General features: G+C 38.8%; 2 protein-coding genes across 3 annotated transcripts in view; one reads left to right on the top strand and one right to left on the bottom strand.

The window, feature by feature from the left end:
• Positions 1 to 11826, top strand: part of LOC138045257 (sister chromatid cohesion protein DCC1-like) — an 11913-nt gene extending 87 nt beyond the window's left edge. Inside the window, exons 1-13 of the mRNA XM_068891685.1 lie at positions 1 to 43; positions 2165 to 2323; positions 2556 to 2686; positions 3227 to 3264; positions 4032 to 4187; positions 4361 to 4451; positions 4953 to 5091; positions 6518 to 6579; positions 6697 to 6779; positions 8687 to 8764; positions 9279 to 9364; positions 9600 to 9662; positions 10637 to 11826. The exon at positions 1 to 43 is cut by the window's left edge and continues 87 nt beyond it. Of these exons, the coding sequence (XP_068747786.1) occupies positions 1 to 43; positions 2165 to 2323; positions 2556 to 2686; positions 3227 to 3264; positions 4032 to 4187; positions 4361 to 4451; positions 4953 to 5091; positions 6518 to 6579; positions 6697 to 6779; positions 8687 to 8764; positions 9279 to 9364; positions 9600 to 9662; positions 10637 to 10745 (1238 nt within the window). The 3' untranslated portion in view covers positions 10746 to 11826. The remainder of the gene's footprint in view (positions 44 to 2164; positions 2324 to 2555; positions 2687 to 3226; positions 3265 to 4031; positions 4188 to 4360; positions 4452 to 4952; positions 5092 to 6517; positions 6580 to 6696; positions 6780 to 8686; positions 8765 to 9278; positions 9365 to 9599; positions 9663 to 10636) is intronic.
• The window catches only part of LOC138045258 (ethanolaminephosphotransferase 1-like), a 22129-nt gene continuing 10771 nt past the window's right edge, over positions 8643 to 20000 (bottom strand). Inside the window, exons 6-10 of one of the 2 annotated variants that reach the window (XR_011131564.1) lie at positions 19071 to 19119; positions 17970 to 18150; positions 16525 to 16707; positions 13693 to 15483; positions 8643 to 10819 (exon numbers count right to left, since the gene is read on the bottom strand). Coding sequence is in view for 1 of the 2 variants with exons in the window: in XM_068891686.1 (XP_068747787.1) it covers positions 15427 to 15483; positions 16525 to 16707; positions 17970 to 18150; positions 19071 to 19119 (470 nt within the window). In the remaining variant the exon portion in view is untranslated. Of the gene's footprint in view, positions 10820 to 12535; positions 15484 to 16524; positions 16708 to 17969; positions 18151 to 19070; positions 19120 to 20000 lie in introns of those variants that run through there. The other variant, XM_068891686.1, reaches the window with a different exon arrangement.

Here is a 20000-nt window from a genome sequence, read left to right as displayed (position 1 = left end):
GCATTTGGAAAAAGCCCGGGAAGAATATGGCGGATCATCCCAGGTAATTTGCACGTAGCAAAATTTCTTCGCAATTTACTTATTGTAATATTATGAAGCAAGTTCAAGCTTTCAAAGTTCTTAATGAGTATTGAGGTTAACTACTGAAATACTCTGGGACACAGAACTTTCCGAGTGAAATTCTTGGTAATTTACAAGTGTTGCGTGAGTTGAGTGTTTAAAACTCCGTTCTTGATTTTTCATTCTTGTAATGAAGTGAGCCGTTGGGTTTCTTGACAAGTATGCAGTGTTTAAAACTATGTATAGGTAGTAATATAATCATCGTTAATAAGTCTGCCGACAGATCCTTTCCGCTTAATTTGTGGTTCTCACTATTTTATCTCACTTACATTAATACCTTGCAATTTGGTTTTCACGTCACCCACCGCACGGGACACTGAAAAACGCAGACTGCAGACTGTGCAGACCGTCTGTAAAATGAAAATTCGGTTAGCCAGAATATCAATCTGGTTATCCTTATTAGGCCTAAATAACATTCAGGTTAGCCTGTTTACACTTAGCTCACAATAATAGTAAGGGTAACACCACATTTTACCACTGGTCTGCACAGTCTCCACAGTCTACATTCTGCGTTTTGGCGTGATTACTCCAGAGGGGTTACTTGGGTCAATTTTCGCTGGGTATGTGCCGCTGGCCTCTCAGAACCCCTACCCCTTTATAGTCAATTTTATGGCCAATTATAGACCCCATCTTAGTCACTTTTGGGTAAATGTAATTTTAGCCACCCCAACTTAGTCACTTTCTGTTTATGCATAAACCTTATGTACATATAGCATTTAATTGAAATTTCAAAATGGAATGTAAGATTGAATCGACAGCACTACAGTTCTTTCTGTAACAACTTTTTTTAATGCCAATCTTTCCATTTTTTAATCCCACAAGCCAGAATTTTCTTACCCCCAAATCTCGACAATTTGCGACCCCATTCTAGTAACTCTGTTGTGTTGAAAATGCAATGCCATTATAGTTAATCCAGTTGTGAAAATGCGACCCCATCCAGCGGCACATCTCCATTAATCTATTAATAGGAAGTGCACCCCCCCCGGGGTGACCACCCACACACCATTATTAGGGAAGAAATCGTTCATGTCGCGTATTGTCATTAACGTGCCAACCAGAGCCTCATTGGCTGTCGAAACAAAGGTTCTTTTGTTCCTGTGGTTGGCATAATTATTTCAATAACAAAAGTAATGTTTGTGAACAGATATCTTCCCTTTATCATCATCCACATTGATGTCATTGGTATTGCCTTTTGGAATTCATAGGAAGTTGAATTACAGTAACTATTGATTGACCAGTTAGTATGGTTAGGTCTCTTCTCAAGTATGCAGAATTTTATTTAGTTCAGAGCTACCTATATAAGCACAAGGGCACCAAACGAGCAAATTAAGCCAAAATGCCTTTGAGAGACATTTCTAGGCTCCTTGTAATGTTTAAAGACTGTCTAAAGAAATGTTTTTCACACCTAGAAGAATTTGATCTGTTCGGATATCTTAGCTGAAAATTGAAGTGTCCGAAAATTTTGGGGATTGATATCTTTACTTCAGAAATTGCTAGCTGGACGTTACCTTATAAGAACTTCCCAGCGAACCTTTTTCTCATCCGAAACTGCCAGGTGACCTTTTTAAGTGCCAAAAATTGAAAAAATATTCCTGAAGAAAATGTAAGGGACTACTTTTCCCAGGTTGCGAATCTTTTAGGTGACGTTTTGGTAAAGAAAGCTATCGCTATTTGGAAACCTAGAGCCAAAATTCTGAGAACAGTTTGACTCTCCACTGAACACATATTTTACCAAAGATTATCGTTGGGTACCTCTGTGAGCAATGTTGTCATTCATCTTCTTTTGCCCTTTCATCAGCATCAGCCTCATTGTCGTGCTAAAACACAGGCTTTTCCATTTGTAGTTCTCACTTGTAGCTTTTGTCACCAATTTCTTTGCATTTGCACTTTGGTTTTTTGTGTTGCTTGCTGATAGAAATATCTACGTCACCCACACATCATCATCGTCATCATAATCGTCATCCTCTTCATTGACGTCATTTTACAGTGCTTTCTGTAAGTGTTAGAAAACTGAATTACAGTCTGAACTTTGGCATTTTTATAGAACACTGGAAGACGTGAATAAACTTGCTGATGCTGCTGGCTTGGTCAACAGAAAAGGCTTGGTGCAAGTACTACAGTTTTCACACAATCCCAACAATGATGATTATAAACTCCTAGAATTACCATCGTGCATACTGGACACTCTCAAAGTTGGTAATAGGTATGAAGTGACATAAAAATGTAACAATCCTCATTTTGATATGTGGCTAAACACAATTTAGGCCAAGTTAAACTCGAGACGTTGTGGACCAGCCTTTTCCCGTTCAGTCTATCGAGGTGGTCGCAAGCAAGGAAGCATTATCTCGTAGAGAAGGAAAGCCTCCTCAGGGGTTTAAACTGGTTTCAAGCTATTGATTCTTTTATTATTTTGATACCCATTTCTTGACTTTTAGTGTAACTATAAGAGGTGATCATCAAGATGAAGCAGTGTTATGCACAGACAATGCAACGTATGACTTGAAAATGGCGGATACTTCAAACTCTCTACTTCTGGTGCCAAATTGTGTTTTACCCAAGGATGAAGGTTTGTGGCTTTTTTCAAGTAATAGTACTCAGTCTGTGGTCCTCTGAACTTGAGGCAGGCAACGTCTGGAACAACTTTTTGGTTGTGGGTACCTAGCACAATGGAGTTACAGCAAGTCGGCTTCGAACTCCACATGGGCTCTTCTTTGAACTCAAACAATATTATTATTCATACACATAATGCATGCGATATATACAGCCATAATATTTTTTGGTCTTAGTGGGGACATTTTTGACTGCTTTACCTATTCACATCTCAAACGCCCTAGGACGACCCTTGTTGACAAGTAAAATCGTCTGGCGTTAGACAGAGTAAAATCTATTAAGTGTAACTCTCAGGTGTCAATTGGTTATGGTAACTAATATGGCCATTGAAATCCTACCAAGTTTGGCATTGTTTTGTTGGTTGTGGTAAATGCATGTTACAGTAGTTCTTAACAGTTCCCATCTTGTCGCTGGACAAGCCTTCCTCTTTGGAAATGGTAAAGTTTTATTGTGCTATAATAAATAAACTATATACAGTATCTGGGTTCATTTGCAGCATTCAAATCAGAGGATTCTCCTTTGGTGTTAAGAGAGGTGTGTTGACATGTCATTATTAACAGTAAGCCATAGCATTGTTGATGTCTTGTTGTTGATGCCAATAATCATAATAAAATAATAATATTATTATAATAATATTATTTTAACTAGTAATCAGAAAGTCATAAAAGGTTGAACTCCTGTTAAAGTTCCCCTGTGATAAAAAACATCAATTCCTTTTTTTTCAGATTTTGAATTAAGTGTGTTTGCTTAAAATCTGACTGGCAAAATTCTGTGCTTTGATTTTTATCCAAAGGCCGTTTGCTTTGAGTGTAAGTTACAAGGATTTCACGGTCCGCCATTACTCACGTTCAAAACTGGCCGATTGGACCTCAAGAGGGTTGGATCCAGGGAAGAGTGACATCAAAGGCTCATTAAAATAGCTTAAAATTTAAGCCTGGGAATGCATCTTATTATATATGCAAAACATGAGTTTAAAAGTCTGAAAGCCCAAAACTCCTGTGCTGCATATTAATTCTGCGGCGTGCATATGCATTGCATTCTTAATGTAGTGAGCCTTTGATGTCATTTTCTCCTCAAACCAGCTCTCTCAAGATCTTAATTAAAGTTAGTAATGACAGAGTCCACTATTTAAATTGGAAAATTCCAGTAAAAATAAACAAGTGTCTTTTTGAAATCAAGGTGTAAAACTTTGGTTGCTTAGTGTTTAGTTAACATAGTTTTGAAATCCAAAGAAAAGTAAGAATTGATTTTTTTGGTCACAGGGGCACTTTAAGGGCACTCAACAAGTCTTGATTTCATAGGTTTCCAGTTGTCATACAACATACTTTGAAGTGAAGCAGAGGAGGCCCAGACTGGAGAAACTAAAGTATCTGTTAGCTGAAGAATTGTACAAGGGACCTGAAAATGAACAAAATGAAGACCATTTACAAGATGATCCTGTGAAAAGGAGGAGCGTGGTTAGTTATTAGCTTAGAAACAGTTATTTGGGATATATTGAATGCCAATACCTGAAGGAGGAGACGTTCTTGTTGAAATCACAAAATTCATGTACCATTTTCATCTGTAATGAGATACAAAGTTTTAAAGGGTTTTATTTGTTTTCTTGTTGTATTATTATTTTCTTTGTTAGTACACTCTTTATGATTTGCTCTCGAAAGTGCAAGCCAGTGAGGCAGAGCTACTTGAAGCTTTAAAGAAAATAGAAGCACTGGAGATTGACGGTGAGTTTCCTAAGAATGTGGAAGTATTTTGTGGTCAGCACTGTAGCCTTTACTCTGACGGTGACTAACTGATGGCATCCGTAGGTTACCTATTAATAAAATAGAATTGCTTAAATCTCAAGCTTTTACCTGGTTTTGTTGTCACCAAGTTTTCTGTTTCATGATAACTTGTGGCCTACGATGGCATAGTGCTGGTAGCCTGCTTAGCTTGTGTGATATTTTTTTGCAGGATTATTTAATCCATTGACTCCTGGGGGTTCCCCAGTGACAAGTAAAATCGTCTGGCGTTAGACATTGCATTAATGGTTGGGTAACCATTTGTGTGCCTTCAGCTACCCTCCTAAAAATACTCTGCTTCCCCTCCCCCCCCCCCCTTTTCAGAAACTATACTTGAATAAGAGCCATAGTATAGGTGAAGTAATAAGGAAATGGAATGTGTTTTGTGTTTTGGTTGTCATTTGAAAAGTTTCACTTTGAGCTTATCTGATGATGTAACTTCAGGACACTGGCGACTACTTGATGCTGACTACAAAGATAGAGTAGTGACAGGGATTCTGACTTTGTTAGAAGAGAAGGATTGGAGCTATGAAGCTGTTCCAGTGAAAGAATGCTGTGATATTCTGGAAGAACTTGAACCAAGGTATTGTAGCTAATTGAATATGCTCCTGGGACTTGTACAGTAATATGAGGTTTAGGGAGCAGATAGTCAGGTCCAGGATTGCTAGAAAGGTAAATAACTCTGACTTGGATAGGAATAATGAAGTATCCTATTACCCTTTTCCTGAGGCTGTAGCCCTTTCGCTGACAAGGGGTTCCCCATTGATGAGTAAAATTGTCTAGAGTTACAGAGTAAAATCTGTAAGTGGAACTCTTGGGAGGGAAAAGGTGAATGAGGGCATGGGTTTTTGAGTGGACGTACATTGTTGTTAATGGAGGGGACATTTTTGACTGCTTACCCCATTGACACCCCAAATGCCCTAGGACGCCCCCATTTGACGAGTAAAATTGTCTTGCATTAGACAGAATAAATTATGTTAAGTATCACTTCCAGGGGTCAATGGGTTAAAGATGGCATCATGAGCAGTTCACTCTGACAAAGGGTCCATGTAGGTGGTCATTAAAATATTGACTTTTAATATAATACTAAAGCACTGGTTAGTGTTGAAGACACACTATGATTGGCTACCCAACCAAACTCGGAATATCCTTTGCTATTCACCTCGGAGCAACTTGTACAGAATTTGTGCCCAACCATATTGTAATTGTTGCAGGAATAAATGAGTCAAGATCATCTTTTTGTGCAAGATATTATCTCACTGTTATAGTATATATACAGGGTTCGTATGCGTCTTGAAAACCCTTGAAAATCCTTGAATTTTTAGAGTGCATTTTCAAGGCCTTGAAAATGCTTGAAAATCTCTGCTCTTCATTCCTGGTCCTTGAAAGTCCTTGAATTTTTTTCTGACCCACATTTTTAATCTTTAAAAACTTCAGTGAAAATAATCAGCCACTCAAGTCATGTCAAACAAACGTACATTATTTTCACGCACGTACGTTACGGAAAATGAGGAAGAATTGTACTGTCAGACCATTTCTATGGGTAAATTAATTGATGTAAATAAAAAAGAGGTCCTTGAAATTTCAAAATTTGGCCCTTGAAAGTCCTTGAAAAGTCCTTGAATTTTTGGTCTGAAAAAGTGTGCGAACCCTGTATATACTAAAACAACTATTCACCTCAGTGTTGGTGGATATTTAACTCCCTGTTCATGGCTCTGTTAATATCCACCATTAGCCACCTCCACTTCGGTGAATAGTACTGTTGTTAAATATCAACATTTGGTACAACCAAATTTCTTATCATGGCATCTGTGTCTTGGTACCAACATTGGTATGCTTTGTCAAAATGGTTTCTTTTTTTCAGATTTTGGGAGAAAAGACAGTTGGTAAAATCTCTCCAACAACAGGAGCTATTCAAAGTATTTTGGTGGTGGCAGTAAAATATTATTATGCCATAACTCGTATTGCTTTTCAGACCTTGAGAAGTATTTAACTTTTTTTTTTCACAGAAATATTCTTGAACACTGTCTAAACTGCTATGGAGAAATAACAAGTATGGATACAGATTCAGGTATTTGGCTTGTTCATTCTATTACCAGTACTTCACAAAGATAAGTTTGGTTATACATGTAGAATATTTGTGTTGAGTAATTTGTAACATTTTCTCTTGCATGCCTCTTTTTATTAGGTGATAACATTGTCCATTACAGCCTCTCAGAAGATAAAATATGTAGATTTTATGCTGAATATCTTCTGAGACAAGCAGGAAGGGTAGGAACTGACTAACACAGCTGTAAGATTAACTCTCGTAGTGTAAAGTTTATTTATTTTCTTTTACAATATGAGGTTTATTTATTAAATTTTCTTTGGTAAGGCAAAGGTAAAGTCTGCTACCAGCCTAGAAGGCCCACCAGACCGGCACTTATCTCCGGTTTCTGTAGCATGAAGCGACTAGGAGTATTTCTACTCCCCCCTGGATGGGATGCTAGTCCATCACAGGGTTACCCCCAGGATTAGATTTGTGGGTACCCATTTATACACCTGGGTGGAGAGAGGCACAGTGAGAGTAAAGTGTCTTGTCCAAGAACACATCACAATGTTCCCCGCCAGGACCCGAACCCCGAACACTCGATCCGGAGTCAAGCACACTGACCATGAGGCCACCGCACCTCCCCTTTCTTTGGCTACAATCTAAAACATTATTTTGGCCTTTGGGGTGTCTCTATCAATGAACAGAATAAATAAAAATAAAAATAAAAATATAATCGTCTGGCATTAGCTTGATCAAAAATCGTTCTATTAAGCCATGTTCGTGTGGGGGTGTGGAGGGTGGAGACGGGGTAAAAAGGGGGGGGGGCACAATAGTTACTGCTGAGTCACATGCATACTGCGTGTTATACCAAAAAAAAGGCACTGTGTACAAGGTTAAATGCCGGTCGTGTGATTTCACATACATTGGGGAAACAAAGAGATCATGGAATTCACGTGGCGGGGAGCATAAACCAGGAACTAATAATAACAAAGAGTCGGCAATAAAAGATCACGCCGAAACCACTGACCATGACATTGACACTGGCTATGTGGAAATTCTAGAAAAGAATGTCAATAATTGGCACAAAAGAATCTTTTGGAATCATGGCACTCCACAATACACAAAAATGCGGTGAACGAGCGGAAGCCATTCCCTTCTGTCTATAAGACATTATTGAAGCCCTAGGGGATAAAGTAACATCTTATTTTAGCCTGGGGCTCCCAAAGAATAGCTCTGGGCGCCTTAATTTTTCACAGCAACACCTTTCACTTCATATGTTGGGCTCTTAAGTTCTCAGCGTTGAGCTCTGAGGGCCCCTTTAAAATTTTCGTAGGCAGCAGCCTTGATTTTTCTTAGCAATATTATAACAAGAAAATGTTAGCCCGGTGAGATGCGTTATCGAGTCATTCGATGACCAGATATGGCATCGCGTGCAACGAAAACACGAAAACTTGTTTCTGGTCATGTGCACAGTTAGAACTTTAACACATATTTTCCGTGGTAGTCTGTCATGTTGTGTTCAGTGGTCTAGCAGTCATCGCGATTGCTTCTGAATGAGGAGATACCTGAGTTAGAATCCTACTTGGAATTGGGCTGCCTTCCCTGAAAAGTGTCTCTATGAGACAAAGAAGCACAGCTAAATCGTGACCCCAGAAAAATATTTAAAAAGAAGATTCAGAGCTGAATCCTGTTCAAGGAACAAAGTAATAAACTAAAGATTGAAGTGATCCTTGCACTTGGCGGGAAAATTTAAGAAATAATTATTGTCTATGATAACATTATAGACTATGGGAGGCGTGGTGACCTCATGGTCAGTGTGCTCGACTGCGGATCAAGTGGTCTGGGTTCGGGTCCTGGCTGGGGACATTGTGTTGTGTTCTTGGACAAGATACTTTACTCTCACAGTGCCTCTCACCACCTAGGTGTATAAATGGGTACCGGCAAATTTCTCTGCAATGGTGGTGCAATGCTCTACTAACACCAAAAAAATTGCTGTTTTGACCAACCACAGTTGATTTGGAGGGAATTATTGGTTGACTTTACAAATTTATGAAATTGCCTGGAGCTCTTTATCCAAGTCAAATTATCATTATAACAAAAAATTGACATCAACCATAATATTTTTTACTGTCAATATTATTTTTAGTTCAATTATCATGAGTTTATGGATTCATGGCAACAAAGTGTCCCAGAGGGAATGACCACAAAACCTGAACACTTAGCTGTAAGTAGTAATAATAACTTCATGCAAATTTGCTTTTGACTGCCCCAGTTCACCAAATTGTTCAAAAAAAGAGCAATTTTGCAACAGTTGCCTGGATCCCTTATAGATCCTTAGTAATGTCAGGACTTTTTTTAAAAATCCTGTTACTAGTAATAAAATTATTACATTCCTTCTAGGATCCTTGTCATCTTCCTTGAGGATCTTTAGAATTCCTAGCAAAATCTTTTATGTTATCGTCAGGTAAAGATCCTTCACAACCACTACAGATCTTTTAAGGATCCTTGTAGGATCTTTCAAAGATCCTCATCTTCGTAAAGTTTTTTAAGATCTTTCAAAATCTTTAAAAATTCGGAAAAAATTTTCAAAATGAAAAACCAATATTCCCTCGTAAATCATCATGAAAGTGATTATTGCAGTTATGATTTTTTTTTTTTTTGCAAAACCTCACAATAAGATAGCTTAATTGCTGCTGTATTCATCCCATCGAGTGACTCATGCTATTCAACATTGACAGGGTATAGCTCTGACAGACATGAAAAGTCTTCCACCAGTTATTTGGCATTTCCCTGCTTCGGATCTTCCTGATGATCCTGTGCTGAGGTAAAAAAAATTGCAACTTTCAAGTCATGATTGAAGAACGTGTTGACTTAAAAGTTCCATCTTCACCAAGAGCGTATTAATTTACGTGCCTTGTTACACTGTATTTTTGCAGCCAGTTATAATGGCAATGTCTAAAAAGGAAATGCTTGACAGGTGCTTGGACATTTTAAAGTATGATTGACACCGAAACTTCCCATTAGTATTTACCTCAATTGCATTTTTTCCCTCTTGACAGATTCATGAAATTGTTTAAAGTGCAACCCAAGTGGACATTTGACGAGATACAGCCATACATACAGTAAGAGTAGCACTGAGTTGTTTTATATTGAGATTCTTGGGGAGGTATACATGTACACCCTCAGACATGTATGTAAATGAGGGAAAAATAGTTTCCTTCTTTCATTCCTTCCCAAGGCTACTTGCAAGATTAAATGAACATTTTCACATGGATTGCACAGTTGGGGTCCACCATCTTTGTTCCAAGTTGCTGTTTGCAGCATGAATGTTCAATAGACCACTTTTGATATATTAAAATTCAGTCCTAAACAAAGTCATCATGTCAAGGCTCTGGGGAATAAACTCATACAAATCCTTCTATTTATTCCCCAGAGCCTCAAAATGATGCCTTTTGTTGGTAATTGTGAAGAAGAGCTCCCCAAAAAACCTGTCGGCCGACTGTTGCCCAACTTCTTCACAATTACCCTTTTGTTTAGGACTGAATTTTAAGATATCAACAGTGGGCTATTAAAGAGAAGTGAGTGACTTGTCTTGTGGCTGTGATTTTGTTCCAGGCAGATGGGAGATTGGAATGCCCTCTGTACAACACCACTACATACTTAATTGACCACTCCTGAAAGGGGCATTTCAGGGCCAATGAAACACAATCAACAAAATGACAGAACAGAAGAAAGCGTTCAGAATGGGTCTTGAAGAACCTGAGATCTCTGGATCTCAAGGCGAGCGTCCTAACCACTGGGATGCACTGCCTCCTCGGGGCAGCTTGCAAACAGTTTGAAGACCCTTATGTAATAACTTCCTTTACTCATCTCTGAAACCACTCCCAATCCCTTCTGTCCAACTAAAATAGCCACTCAGGATGGGCAAGTGTGATGATTTTTGTGTGGAATTATGTGACAAGGGGGTTGAACTGTGATCAATCCTTTACAGTTTTTCAATAGTATTGATCTCTCCTTGGCACAGGACAGTGTCAGCTCAGAAACACCAGAGATATTAAGGTGATTGGTAACATTCAGCGTCTTTGTTAATTTTCAGAGATCTTGCAGCACCAGGACAGTCACTGAATGCTCTTCTGATGAAGCATGCTCGTTCATCAACAGACGTCACAGGAGTCAAGGTTTACAACTCAAAAAAGCTCTTGTGAGAGGCTCTGCTGTATGCACACATCAGTGTTAACATCAGTGTACGGGAATGCCTGTTTTGAGAATGTGCTGCCACCTGGAAACATTGCAAATAATGAAAACAATAACTTCTATGTTGCATTCATCTAAAAAAGAATCTCTGGAGCATGGATGGACTGCCAAGTTCAAGGATAACTGCCTGAAGCCAGTTCATTAAAATGGCTCAAAGAGACCTTTTTCTCCACCTGATAAATATTAAACCATTTTTTAACCCTTTAAGCCCCGAGGGGTTCCCCATTGACGAGTAAAATCGTCTGGCGTTAGACAGAGTAAAATCTATAAGTGCCAGTCCTAAGTGCCATTTGGCACTCTCGGGGCTGAAAGGGTTAAACGGGGACATAGTTTTTTAATGCTGTTAGCTTAACCCTTTAAGCCCCGAGGGGTTCCCCATTGACGAGTAAAATCGTCTGGCGTTAGACAGAGTAAAATCTATAAGTGCCATTTGGCACTCTCGGGGCTGAAAGGGTTAATGTCACTGTTCCTTGATATCAACACACCGGTAATTAGCTTTTAAACGCATAAAGCAAGGTGCATTAGAAAGAGACAACAGACATATTGGCATTTTTTTAGGGGAACACTGCCTTGCAGCTGATTAGCCTATGCGACTTCTGGATTGCGAGACAGAAAAACGTAGCTGAGTGGTAAACAGCACCTGCTAGATCGGACAAGAGTATTGGTTAGTGAGCAATGTACAAAGGCAAACAAGCCAACAAGCTTGAGGGAAGTCGCTGCACAGACTTTACTGCACCACACAGGAGTAACCCAATTTTAATAAAGGCAACCCATCTCCAAAGGGAGGGAGGGAAAAAACTTCAACAAATGCCAAACAGCTAGTTGGTTTACTATAGAAGACAAACTGCTAAGTGAACCTTGGATGGCTAACTGACGCTTTTATATCTAGACTCTGTCTATTAAAGTAGCCAGTTGTAAAAGTTCTACCATGTAGCAGGTAGGCATTACACATGTTCTTTAGCAGTAATGAATGAGGCCTTAACAGATTTGGCCAATGCAGGTGTACATTATAATCTGAGATCTAGGAAGAAAGTCTTAATATCCTCATTTTATTTACAAGAAGACCATTGATTTTATGACCTTGAACGACTGACTACAAAGAACATGAAGATAACTATTGCGACATGAATAGCCCTTTTAGTACGGTCAAGTTCCATTAACTATATTAATTTTTACTGATGGGGCAGTAAAATCTCATTTAGAGGATTTTATACTGTCCAAAAGAAGTGGCAGGGTTCCCTAGTGAGCTGACATCATGCTGCAAAGAACATTCTTGGGCAGTCATGACATTTCGCGAAATGTATATATTCTACATATACTATATATGAAAACTGGTTTATAAAAGTTAATTTGAACTCAGTCAGGTCCACCACAGTTACTCTATTTAAGGAAAGGAGAACAAAAATAACAAAATTGAAGATCCAACGACATGTACTGTTGACCCCTTCCCTTAAAACAACCCAAGGTAAGTAGGTCGGTGTATGGATTTTCCTTGTGCATCAACTCTCTGTAGAAGATAGACATGCCACACATCCGTAATTCATAAAAAAAAGATTCAGCATCAAGTGAATCAAACCCAGCTTACTTCTTTTATGCCATTACTAAAACCGAACAAGCAATAGTTGTTTAAGACCGTGTTCATTGATTTTCCAGGCTAAATTACAAAATTGGTCATCAGAAAAGACTTCCCTGAAGATGCAAAGATGCATCTTTTCTACCAACTGAACACATTCAAGAAAACAATACCACCAATAATTTATTGTCTTAGGCTTTCACTGTACAACAATACCTGATGCATCAAGAATACAATTACACCAGTTGCCTTGTTGATTATTAAATTTGTGTAAATCTAAACTTTCACAGGAATAATAATTATATATACCAGGGTAAAAGACAACTACTTATGAAGTGCAAAAAAATTACCAATTCCACTGACCAAAGAGCAAAAGCATTCACGAAAATGCATTGTACATTTTTTAAGCAAATCAAAATCAGATTGTTTTGTTTTTCCAATAATCCAGTTTCGTATTCTAACGGTTGGACTGAATCTACCATGAAATGGAGGCTACTGCAGGCAAATTAATTTACATTTGAAAAGATTTGCCTGCATTAGCCTCCATTCCATGCTAGATCCAGTCCAGCCGTGAGAATTCGAAAATGGTCTATTAGTGTAGTACTTTTCCATACTATTAATGCTAAACAGTTTTTTAAAAAAGGGCTTACTATGCAAATCCAAAAACTGTGAAGCCTTTGATCATTGTGCAGCAACCAACCATAAGCAACATAAAACCACAAACTAATTACCGTTAGTGGTTGGAGTTCAGTTTTCCTGCATGTGATTGGCTTTTTACTTGAAACAATAACATTTCATAAATATTATGGTCTTCGGATTTTCACCGTGAAATAGGGTTTTGACTAGCACAGCCAATTATTGCCTTCAACGTTGAGTGCATCGCCTATACCACTCGCATTAAGTTACGTACTTATAAAAGCGTAGAATAATTATGCCAAGGAAAGCTAAACTATCCGATGGTCTTTGTCACTTCATCCTCGAATAATTATAGTTTACAACCAATAACCACAACTACAGGGCTGGTGATAGCCTACAATCAGTGGTAAAAGTCTTGGGACACTCACCATTTGAAGTTGGTTTTCTTACTGAGTTTGAAAAATTGCCCCCTCCCTCCCCCCCCCAGAACAATGTTGGCAATAGTGAACATACATTTCCTTGTCTATTTCAACATGGATTGGGGGGAGGGGGGAACTTGTATTTTCAAGCTTTCAGAGGAATTTTGACAGTTATGCTTAGTTTCTGACGTCTGAGAGGTTTTCAGGCCCATTCTGACACGAGTTAGCGTCCCACCTACTTTTGCCTCTGATTATAAATAAATGAGATACCTTTTTCTGCCTCTCGTTTGCATTGATGTATATTAAGGCCTGGGCAAATGCCTTCTACATTAATTGCTTCAGCATCCGTTCAATTTCGTTGACTGCTGGAGTGGGCAAACAGTTTCAACAAATCATTACGAGAGGCCTGGTATTCAGTCCCAGGCTGCAGCCATGGCTGTTACTATGGCTATAGACTTGTTATTTTACTAGTATATATGGACATGGATACACCACTGAGCAACCAATTAGTGTGCACATGCATACCCAACAATGTTGAAAGCAGGGGAAAAATGACTTTAACTTCATTGAGCATTTGCAAAAACAAAAGAAAACGTTGAATGGTTGTTGAAGCAAAGTTTCAACATCGATTCAGTACGGTTGAGGAGGAGGATGGGGGAGGGGGGACACTTTCCACAAAATTAAACGGATGTTAAAGGAAATGTTGAAGCAGTTTGCCAAGGTCTTTGGTGTGAGAATAGGGAGCTTACGAAACGAGGACGACGACGGCTACGAGGACTTCATTAAAAAATACGAGTTCGCGTTATTCGTATCACTACGAAACTATTTCATGTCGTTTCGCGTTAAAAATGTGTAGTAACTGTTGAGCAATTAAACTGGTATGAGTGGGTTGGAAGCGTAGAAAGAGAACTGAAAATTCATCGTCTTGTGCTAACGTCCTCCGCAGAACCTTGAATTTGGTCATTTCACATCGTCATTTAGGAGATGACGGCAAAGAAATGTACCAAAATGTAAAACGCACATGCAGAGCCATTGTTTTTGCTCACTTAACCTATTGTTTCAGTTGTAGCGTCGTCGTTGCCGTCGGCGTCGTGGTTTCGTAAGCTCCCTATTGACTTGTTCTCGTTTCACTGCAGAGTGATAAGAGAACAAGCTATAATTATACCAGATAGCTAGAAGGTCTTTCCTATGGCATCTTCTATAGTTTACAGCCACCTCAACATAAATATTTAAATAAATTCTCTTACAGTTACTGTCTGTGGGTGAATAACCTACACTTGTAAATGTATTTTCAAAGAAACTTCACATTTACCAAGGCAAAGTTGACTAACAAGTAGTTAAGCTGGCAGTCAACTCTTGCCTTAAAACAATGATTGTGAAGATCCCATCAGAGCAATGTAGTAAAATATTATAACCTGGTCAAATTATGGAGATAATTCTCTCAAGTTATAGCCTTGGTTAATACTTTTTTCCAGTTAAATTATGTGAGTCCAAAGAAATAAGATAATTAGATCAATGAATCACACAACAAAATCAAACTTATGTTTTGTGGGCTGTTCTGAAGAGAATTTCCTGAAATAATATACTTTAAAATTAATAACTGGGCCCGGTTGTTCGAAAGCCGATTAACGCTAATCGTAGACTAAAAACTTACCAAGGAGTTTATTTCTCTACTCCCAAATGTTGTACAACCCTGATATTTGGCAAAAGTTTCCATTAGAGGAAGTCAATCTTGAAAACCAAAAATAACTAAACGAAACTTGCACCAAAAAGTTGAAAAAATTAAACCAAAGTTTACCCTAATCCTGGATTAAGTTAATCGGCTTTCGAACAACTGGGCCCAGATGTTTAGCAACTAAAGTTGGTCATTTCATCAAGCCCTCATCATGCACTTTAAGTGTCTTATTGCTGGAGTCCGTTCCCAGGGTCTCTCTTCTCTGCCTCAGAGAGGAGGCAAGGGTGGAATACTGATATATTAAAATCTTGACATTGATAACACCTAGATCAAGATTTATTGATTGAGAAACATTTTATGTGAAGGTGGTCGCACAGTTCTCGTACCTGAAACAGAAGTTAGACTGTGATTAGATCCTACATTAAGTGATTCAACAGGAAAGGGTATGCTAAAATGTAAATACATAAGCTTTCGGCTATCAGTCTAAAGCCTTTTGACGAATGCATGTCTTATCCTGGTTACGGCTCTATTTTTACAGGAAAGGGTATAATTGTTTTGATTAAACTTTTATTGTAGAATCAGAATACAGAAAGTTCTTCGATATACTTGACGCGGTTTCAAGGCAAATTTCGTTAAGCCATTCACACCTCAAACGTCCTAGGACGCTCCCCATTGGCGAGTAAAATCTATTAGGTCTCACTCTCAGCAGGGGTCAATGGGATGATGGGGACATTAGGGTTAGGGTTAGAGTTTAACTGAAATTCATCTCTGGGACAGACATTTTTAGTGTTTGATTGGATGATTATGATGGTCCACATTTTTAAAAGATCTTACTTGATAGATTTTCTAAGAAAAATAAGATTATTTTTTTGTATTGGGAGAAAGGCAGGTCTACATTCACTGATTTTGCAATCATTTGTGATGGCCAACAATCAAGTTTGAGAGTTAAGTTGGAAAATTAAAGTTGACGCATAATTACCGTGTAACTATGCTTGATGCTAGCTATATTATGGTAATTGAGAGTTTAAGAAACGACAATGGCTATGGCTATGATGATGCCACAAAACAAGAATATCATTGGTTAAAGAGGAAGAAAATCATGCTACATGTGCGGCACACATTTTTACCTCCTATTTGAGCACCAAATTTGAGGCTTTCATGACAACTTGAGCGTACAAATGTGAACCTTTCGTTCTATATTTTTATTCTGAAACCCCTTGTAAAAAGTTTTAGGATAATTCGTCCACCCTGTGCAATGTGAAGTTATATTTTGAGGTGACCTTTTCCCTAACGTTGCCGTCATAGATCTTGAAATTCCTAATGACACAGACAGGAGCCCCCAGGGAACAACATGATTTTAGTAAAGTATAACTTTAGTTTAGTTTAGTATAAGTTGCATTTTAATTTGTTCCCTTTCTTGTACTCACCAAAAACACCCCATAATGAACATGACATATGGCTACCCCAGCTGTGTAGAGGGCCAGAAAGGCAACCTCTATTTGGACAGATTGAATAAAAGGCAGAATTAGAAGTATTGCGCAGAGAGGATACAGCATGACATTGAAGATCTGACATCTTTGACCAGACATTGTACTCACAATCAATCGACACTGCAAAAAGAAAACAAAAAACCATAAAGCAGTTGTAAAAACAAGAAATGAAAAATGTTAGGGTGATTGCCTAGTTTTGCACTGCACATCTGTTACTGTGAACAATAATTTATTGCTGGCATGTGCTCATTGAAAAGAAGAAGGATTTACATGTACACTGACTCTCAACCAATGCTATTTTACAAAAAGATGGCCTTTTTTTCTTCTTTGGAGGTGCAGGGCTGGCGTAGCGGTGACAGCACTCCCCTCTCACCAATGTGGACCCTGGTTCGAATCATATGGCTTGAGTTAGTTGGTTCTCTAGTCTGCCCTGAGAGCTTTTTCGCCAGGTACTTTACACTCCCCTCAAAAAACAGCGTCTGATTTGATTTGTGTTCATTTCAGTTTATACAGTGTCCTCAATTAGTGCTCCAGAGCTAAAGGGACTAGGCACTTAAAGTTCGTTAGTTCATCCTTAAGTAGTTCTCAAGAAGTAGGGTAAGACTCCTTTCTATTTGTACATTTTGGTTGATACAATCAGGACCTAAATCAAGTAGCTTTGGATAGCTTTTCCTCCCTTCCTTGCCAGTATTTTCACTACTCCTCAGTGTGACAGGTATAAGTCAGCCATTGCTGCGTACAGAAGATTGCCAACTAAGTTCAGTGTTACTCCAGGCTGGCTCAGTGGCCTCCCATGCAAAGCGCAAAAATGACAAGATGACAAGACAAGAGGCGTAGCGGTGAGAGCACCCTAAACTGGCTGCAGTCAAAGGCACCTGAAGGCTCCTTCTTCTTAGCTTCTACAGTAACTCACAGCATCTACCATGACTCATTGCAGGGTTAGGCGCCACTCCAACCCTGTTGCATACACAACTTGTCCCCAGTAATACTGGTAATCATTTTACCCACCACGAATGGATGGAAAGCTGAGTGAACTTTGGAACGCACGAGCTGGGACTCGAAACCGGTGCTCTGGCATGGAGTCTGCGAGCGATACCCACTACGCTACGAGCACTGCCAATGCAAATGTCACAGACAACTAAAACTCCAATTAGCCACCCAGTGGCTAATAAATGACCATTTTACCATTCATGCCTTAGGCTCACTGTCCAAAAACTCAAGAACAAGCCCTTAGTCCCCCTCCTTCTTGCTTTTAACATGACACTGCAATAGTTTTAAAATGGAGACTGGCCAATGCATTAAAAAGGCCGTCAACACCACACTTGAAATAATTATTGCAATGCATACACTGAATGAGGACAAGTGCCAAGTGATACTCTTACCGCAACATTGGAGAATACAATTCCATTAGCGGTGAAAAACAGGCGCGGCTGGAGCTCGAGAATTCGAACCGGAGAAAAAAGAGCCCAAATATAGAACAGGGCAACCATCACACCAAACGAAAGCATTGGAAGCATGCCCTCATAGAAAGACAAGCCACGGTCTGTTTTGGAAATCCGGGCCCTGTGTAAGATCAATAGTAAAATAAGTTGAATTATCTACAAATTATTGATAGAATCCTCCAACTTTTTCAAGACAGAGAAATAAACAAGACCCTCACAAGTAAGGGACATATCAAGTAATAAGCATAGTCATGATGATGATGATGATGATGATGGCGACAAAATTAACACCCTGCTCCCCTAAAGGCTCTGAGTACATACAGTCACAAGGAATTTGCCTGCAGTTCTAACAGTGTCCAATTATTGATTTTCACATACTAAACCCAAAACTTCACAATGAAATTCTCTATTTATAAGAGTTGAGCATACTGATGCCCGTTGCAAATCCACCTCTTTTCACCTTGGCAAGAAATGTGCTCTACTGTTTTCAAATAACAATAAGTGATTGGTTCATAACGTACTGTGAAGCACTACTGAGGACATAGTTGCTCTGGCGTCATTTGGAACAGCACTTTTACTGACTTCAGTTTTAAATTAAGCAACCTTATTAATTTCCTCATGACAGTCAGAAAATTTTCACATTCTGTACATATAGTAACTAGTATTGAATCCATACGAAAATGAGCTGTACTGTAGATGCAAATGTAAACTAGCCGTAAATTTCAACGTTTATTTCGGCACGAGGCACTGCGAGACAAACTCGCAATTCCAGTTACACCGATGGGCCTTCATAAAAGTCAACTTAACTGCCGTACAAACTGTGAAAATCGATTAACCTTAGTGAACTTAGAATTCAGGTAAAAACTCGGTGGCCCTCATGGTTTTACATTAAAGGCCACCTATGCGCATGCCCGAAACTAAATGTCCGCGCAGGAAACCCAGCTGGGAGACGCGAAGCCCAGCAGTAACAGTACAGACCAACAAGTTTCAAAACTTTATAGACTTCAGAGGAGCACAACCATCATCTATTATGCTACTCACTGGTACATGTTGTAGCTTGCCATTCCTACAGTAAGGAAAATCGATGTAACTGCAAGGAAACAACAAATAAAAAATTTCAATGTAGAGGTACACTGGCCCTCTGGATGATATTTCACCACAGAGTGACCAGCATCAAACTTTTCCTCACAAAATATTACCACTTCATCAAACATACACAGGAATGAAGTCAATGATTTGCAAAACCAGATTGTCCTAATTAGTGCCAAAATATATGTGTTACAAATAATAAAGACAATAACCCATGTTAGTGTATAATTGTATCTTATTAGATGTTTTGGTGTGTAGTATCATTAAGCAATTTTAAGAGTTGTGCTTTATTTTGTCAAAATACAAACAGGGAGTAAAAATGCTCAGCGATACTACACACCAAAACATATAATAAGCTATTCATGATCCAACTTTTTTTGCACTAAATTTTTAGCAAATGAAAACAACCGAGAATGTGTCAGTGATTAAAGGGCAACGTCAGCATCTAAACTAGTCAAACCTGTACAATATTATCATGGAATATCTGTACTCGTTTTGTGCGTTTTCTGTACAATAACAAACACAGTTGGATAATACACTGTAATAGGGCTTAAGGGGGTAAGGAAATGGATTCGTACAAGATAGCCTGGCTTTTACTTCGTGTAGAAGACACATATGACGTAAAACAATAGAACAAAAATTGTGAAACAATACCTAATCAGAATTCTAAATCCTGAAAGCTTTTGTTATGTCATGCGTGTTCAAGTTCTACACGAAGTAAAAGCCGATAGTCCAGGGGCAGCTTCTTCTCAATTTAAGAAACTACACTAATCATTAAGGCGTTTTGATAGATTGATAAATCACAGCATTTCAATCCATTGGTCAGGAGTATGAGCACCTCTAGTAACGGTCAACTGGTTTTCTGTTATGAGCATGCCATTA

The sequence above is a fragment of the Montipora capricornis genome, chromosome 4 (assembly GCF_036669925.1).
Source record: "Montipora capricornis isolate CH-2021 chromosome 4, ASM3666992v2, whole genome shotgun sequence".
Taxonomy (NCBI): Eukaryota; Metazoa; Cnidaria; class Anthozoa; order Scleractinia; family Acroporidae; genus Montipora; species Montipora capricornis.
Note: the sequence above shows the minus strand (reverse complement) of the source record. Positions and strands in the feature narration are given on the sequence as shown.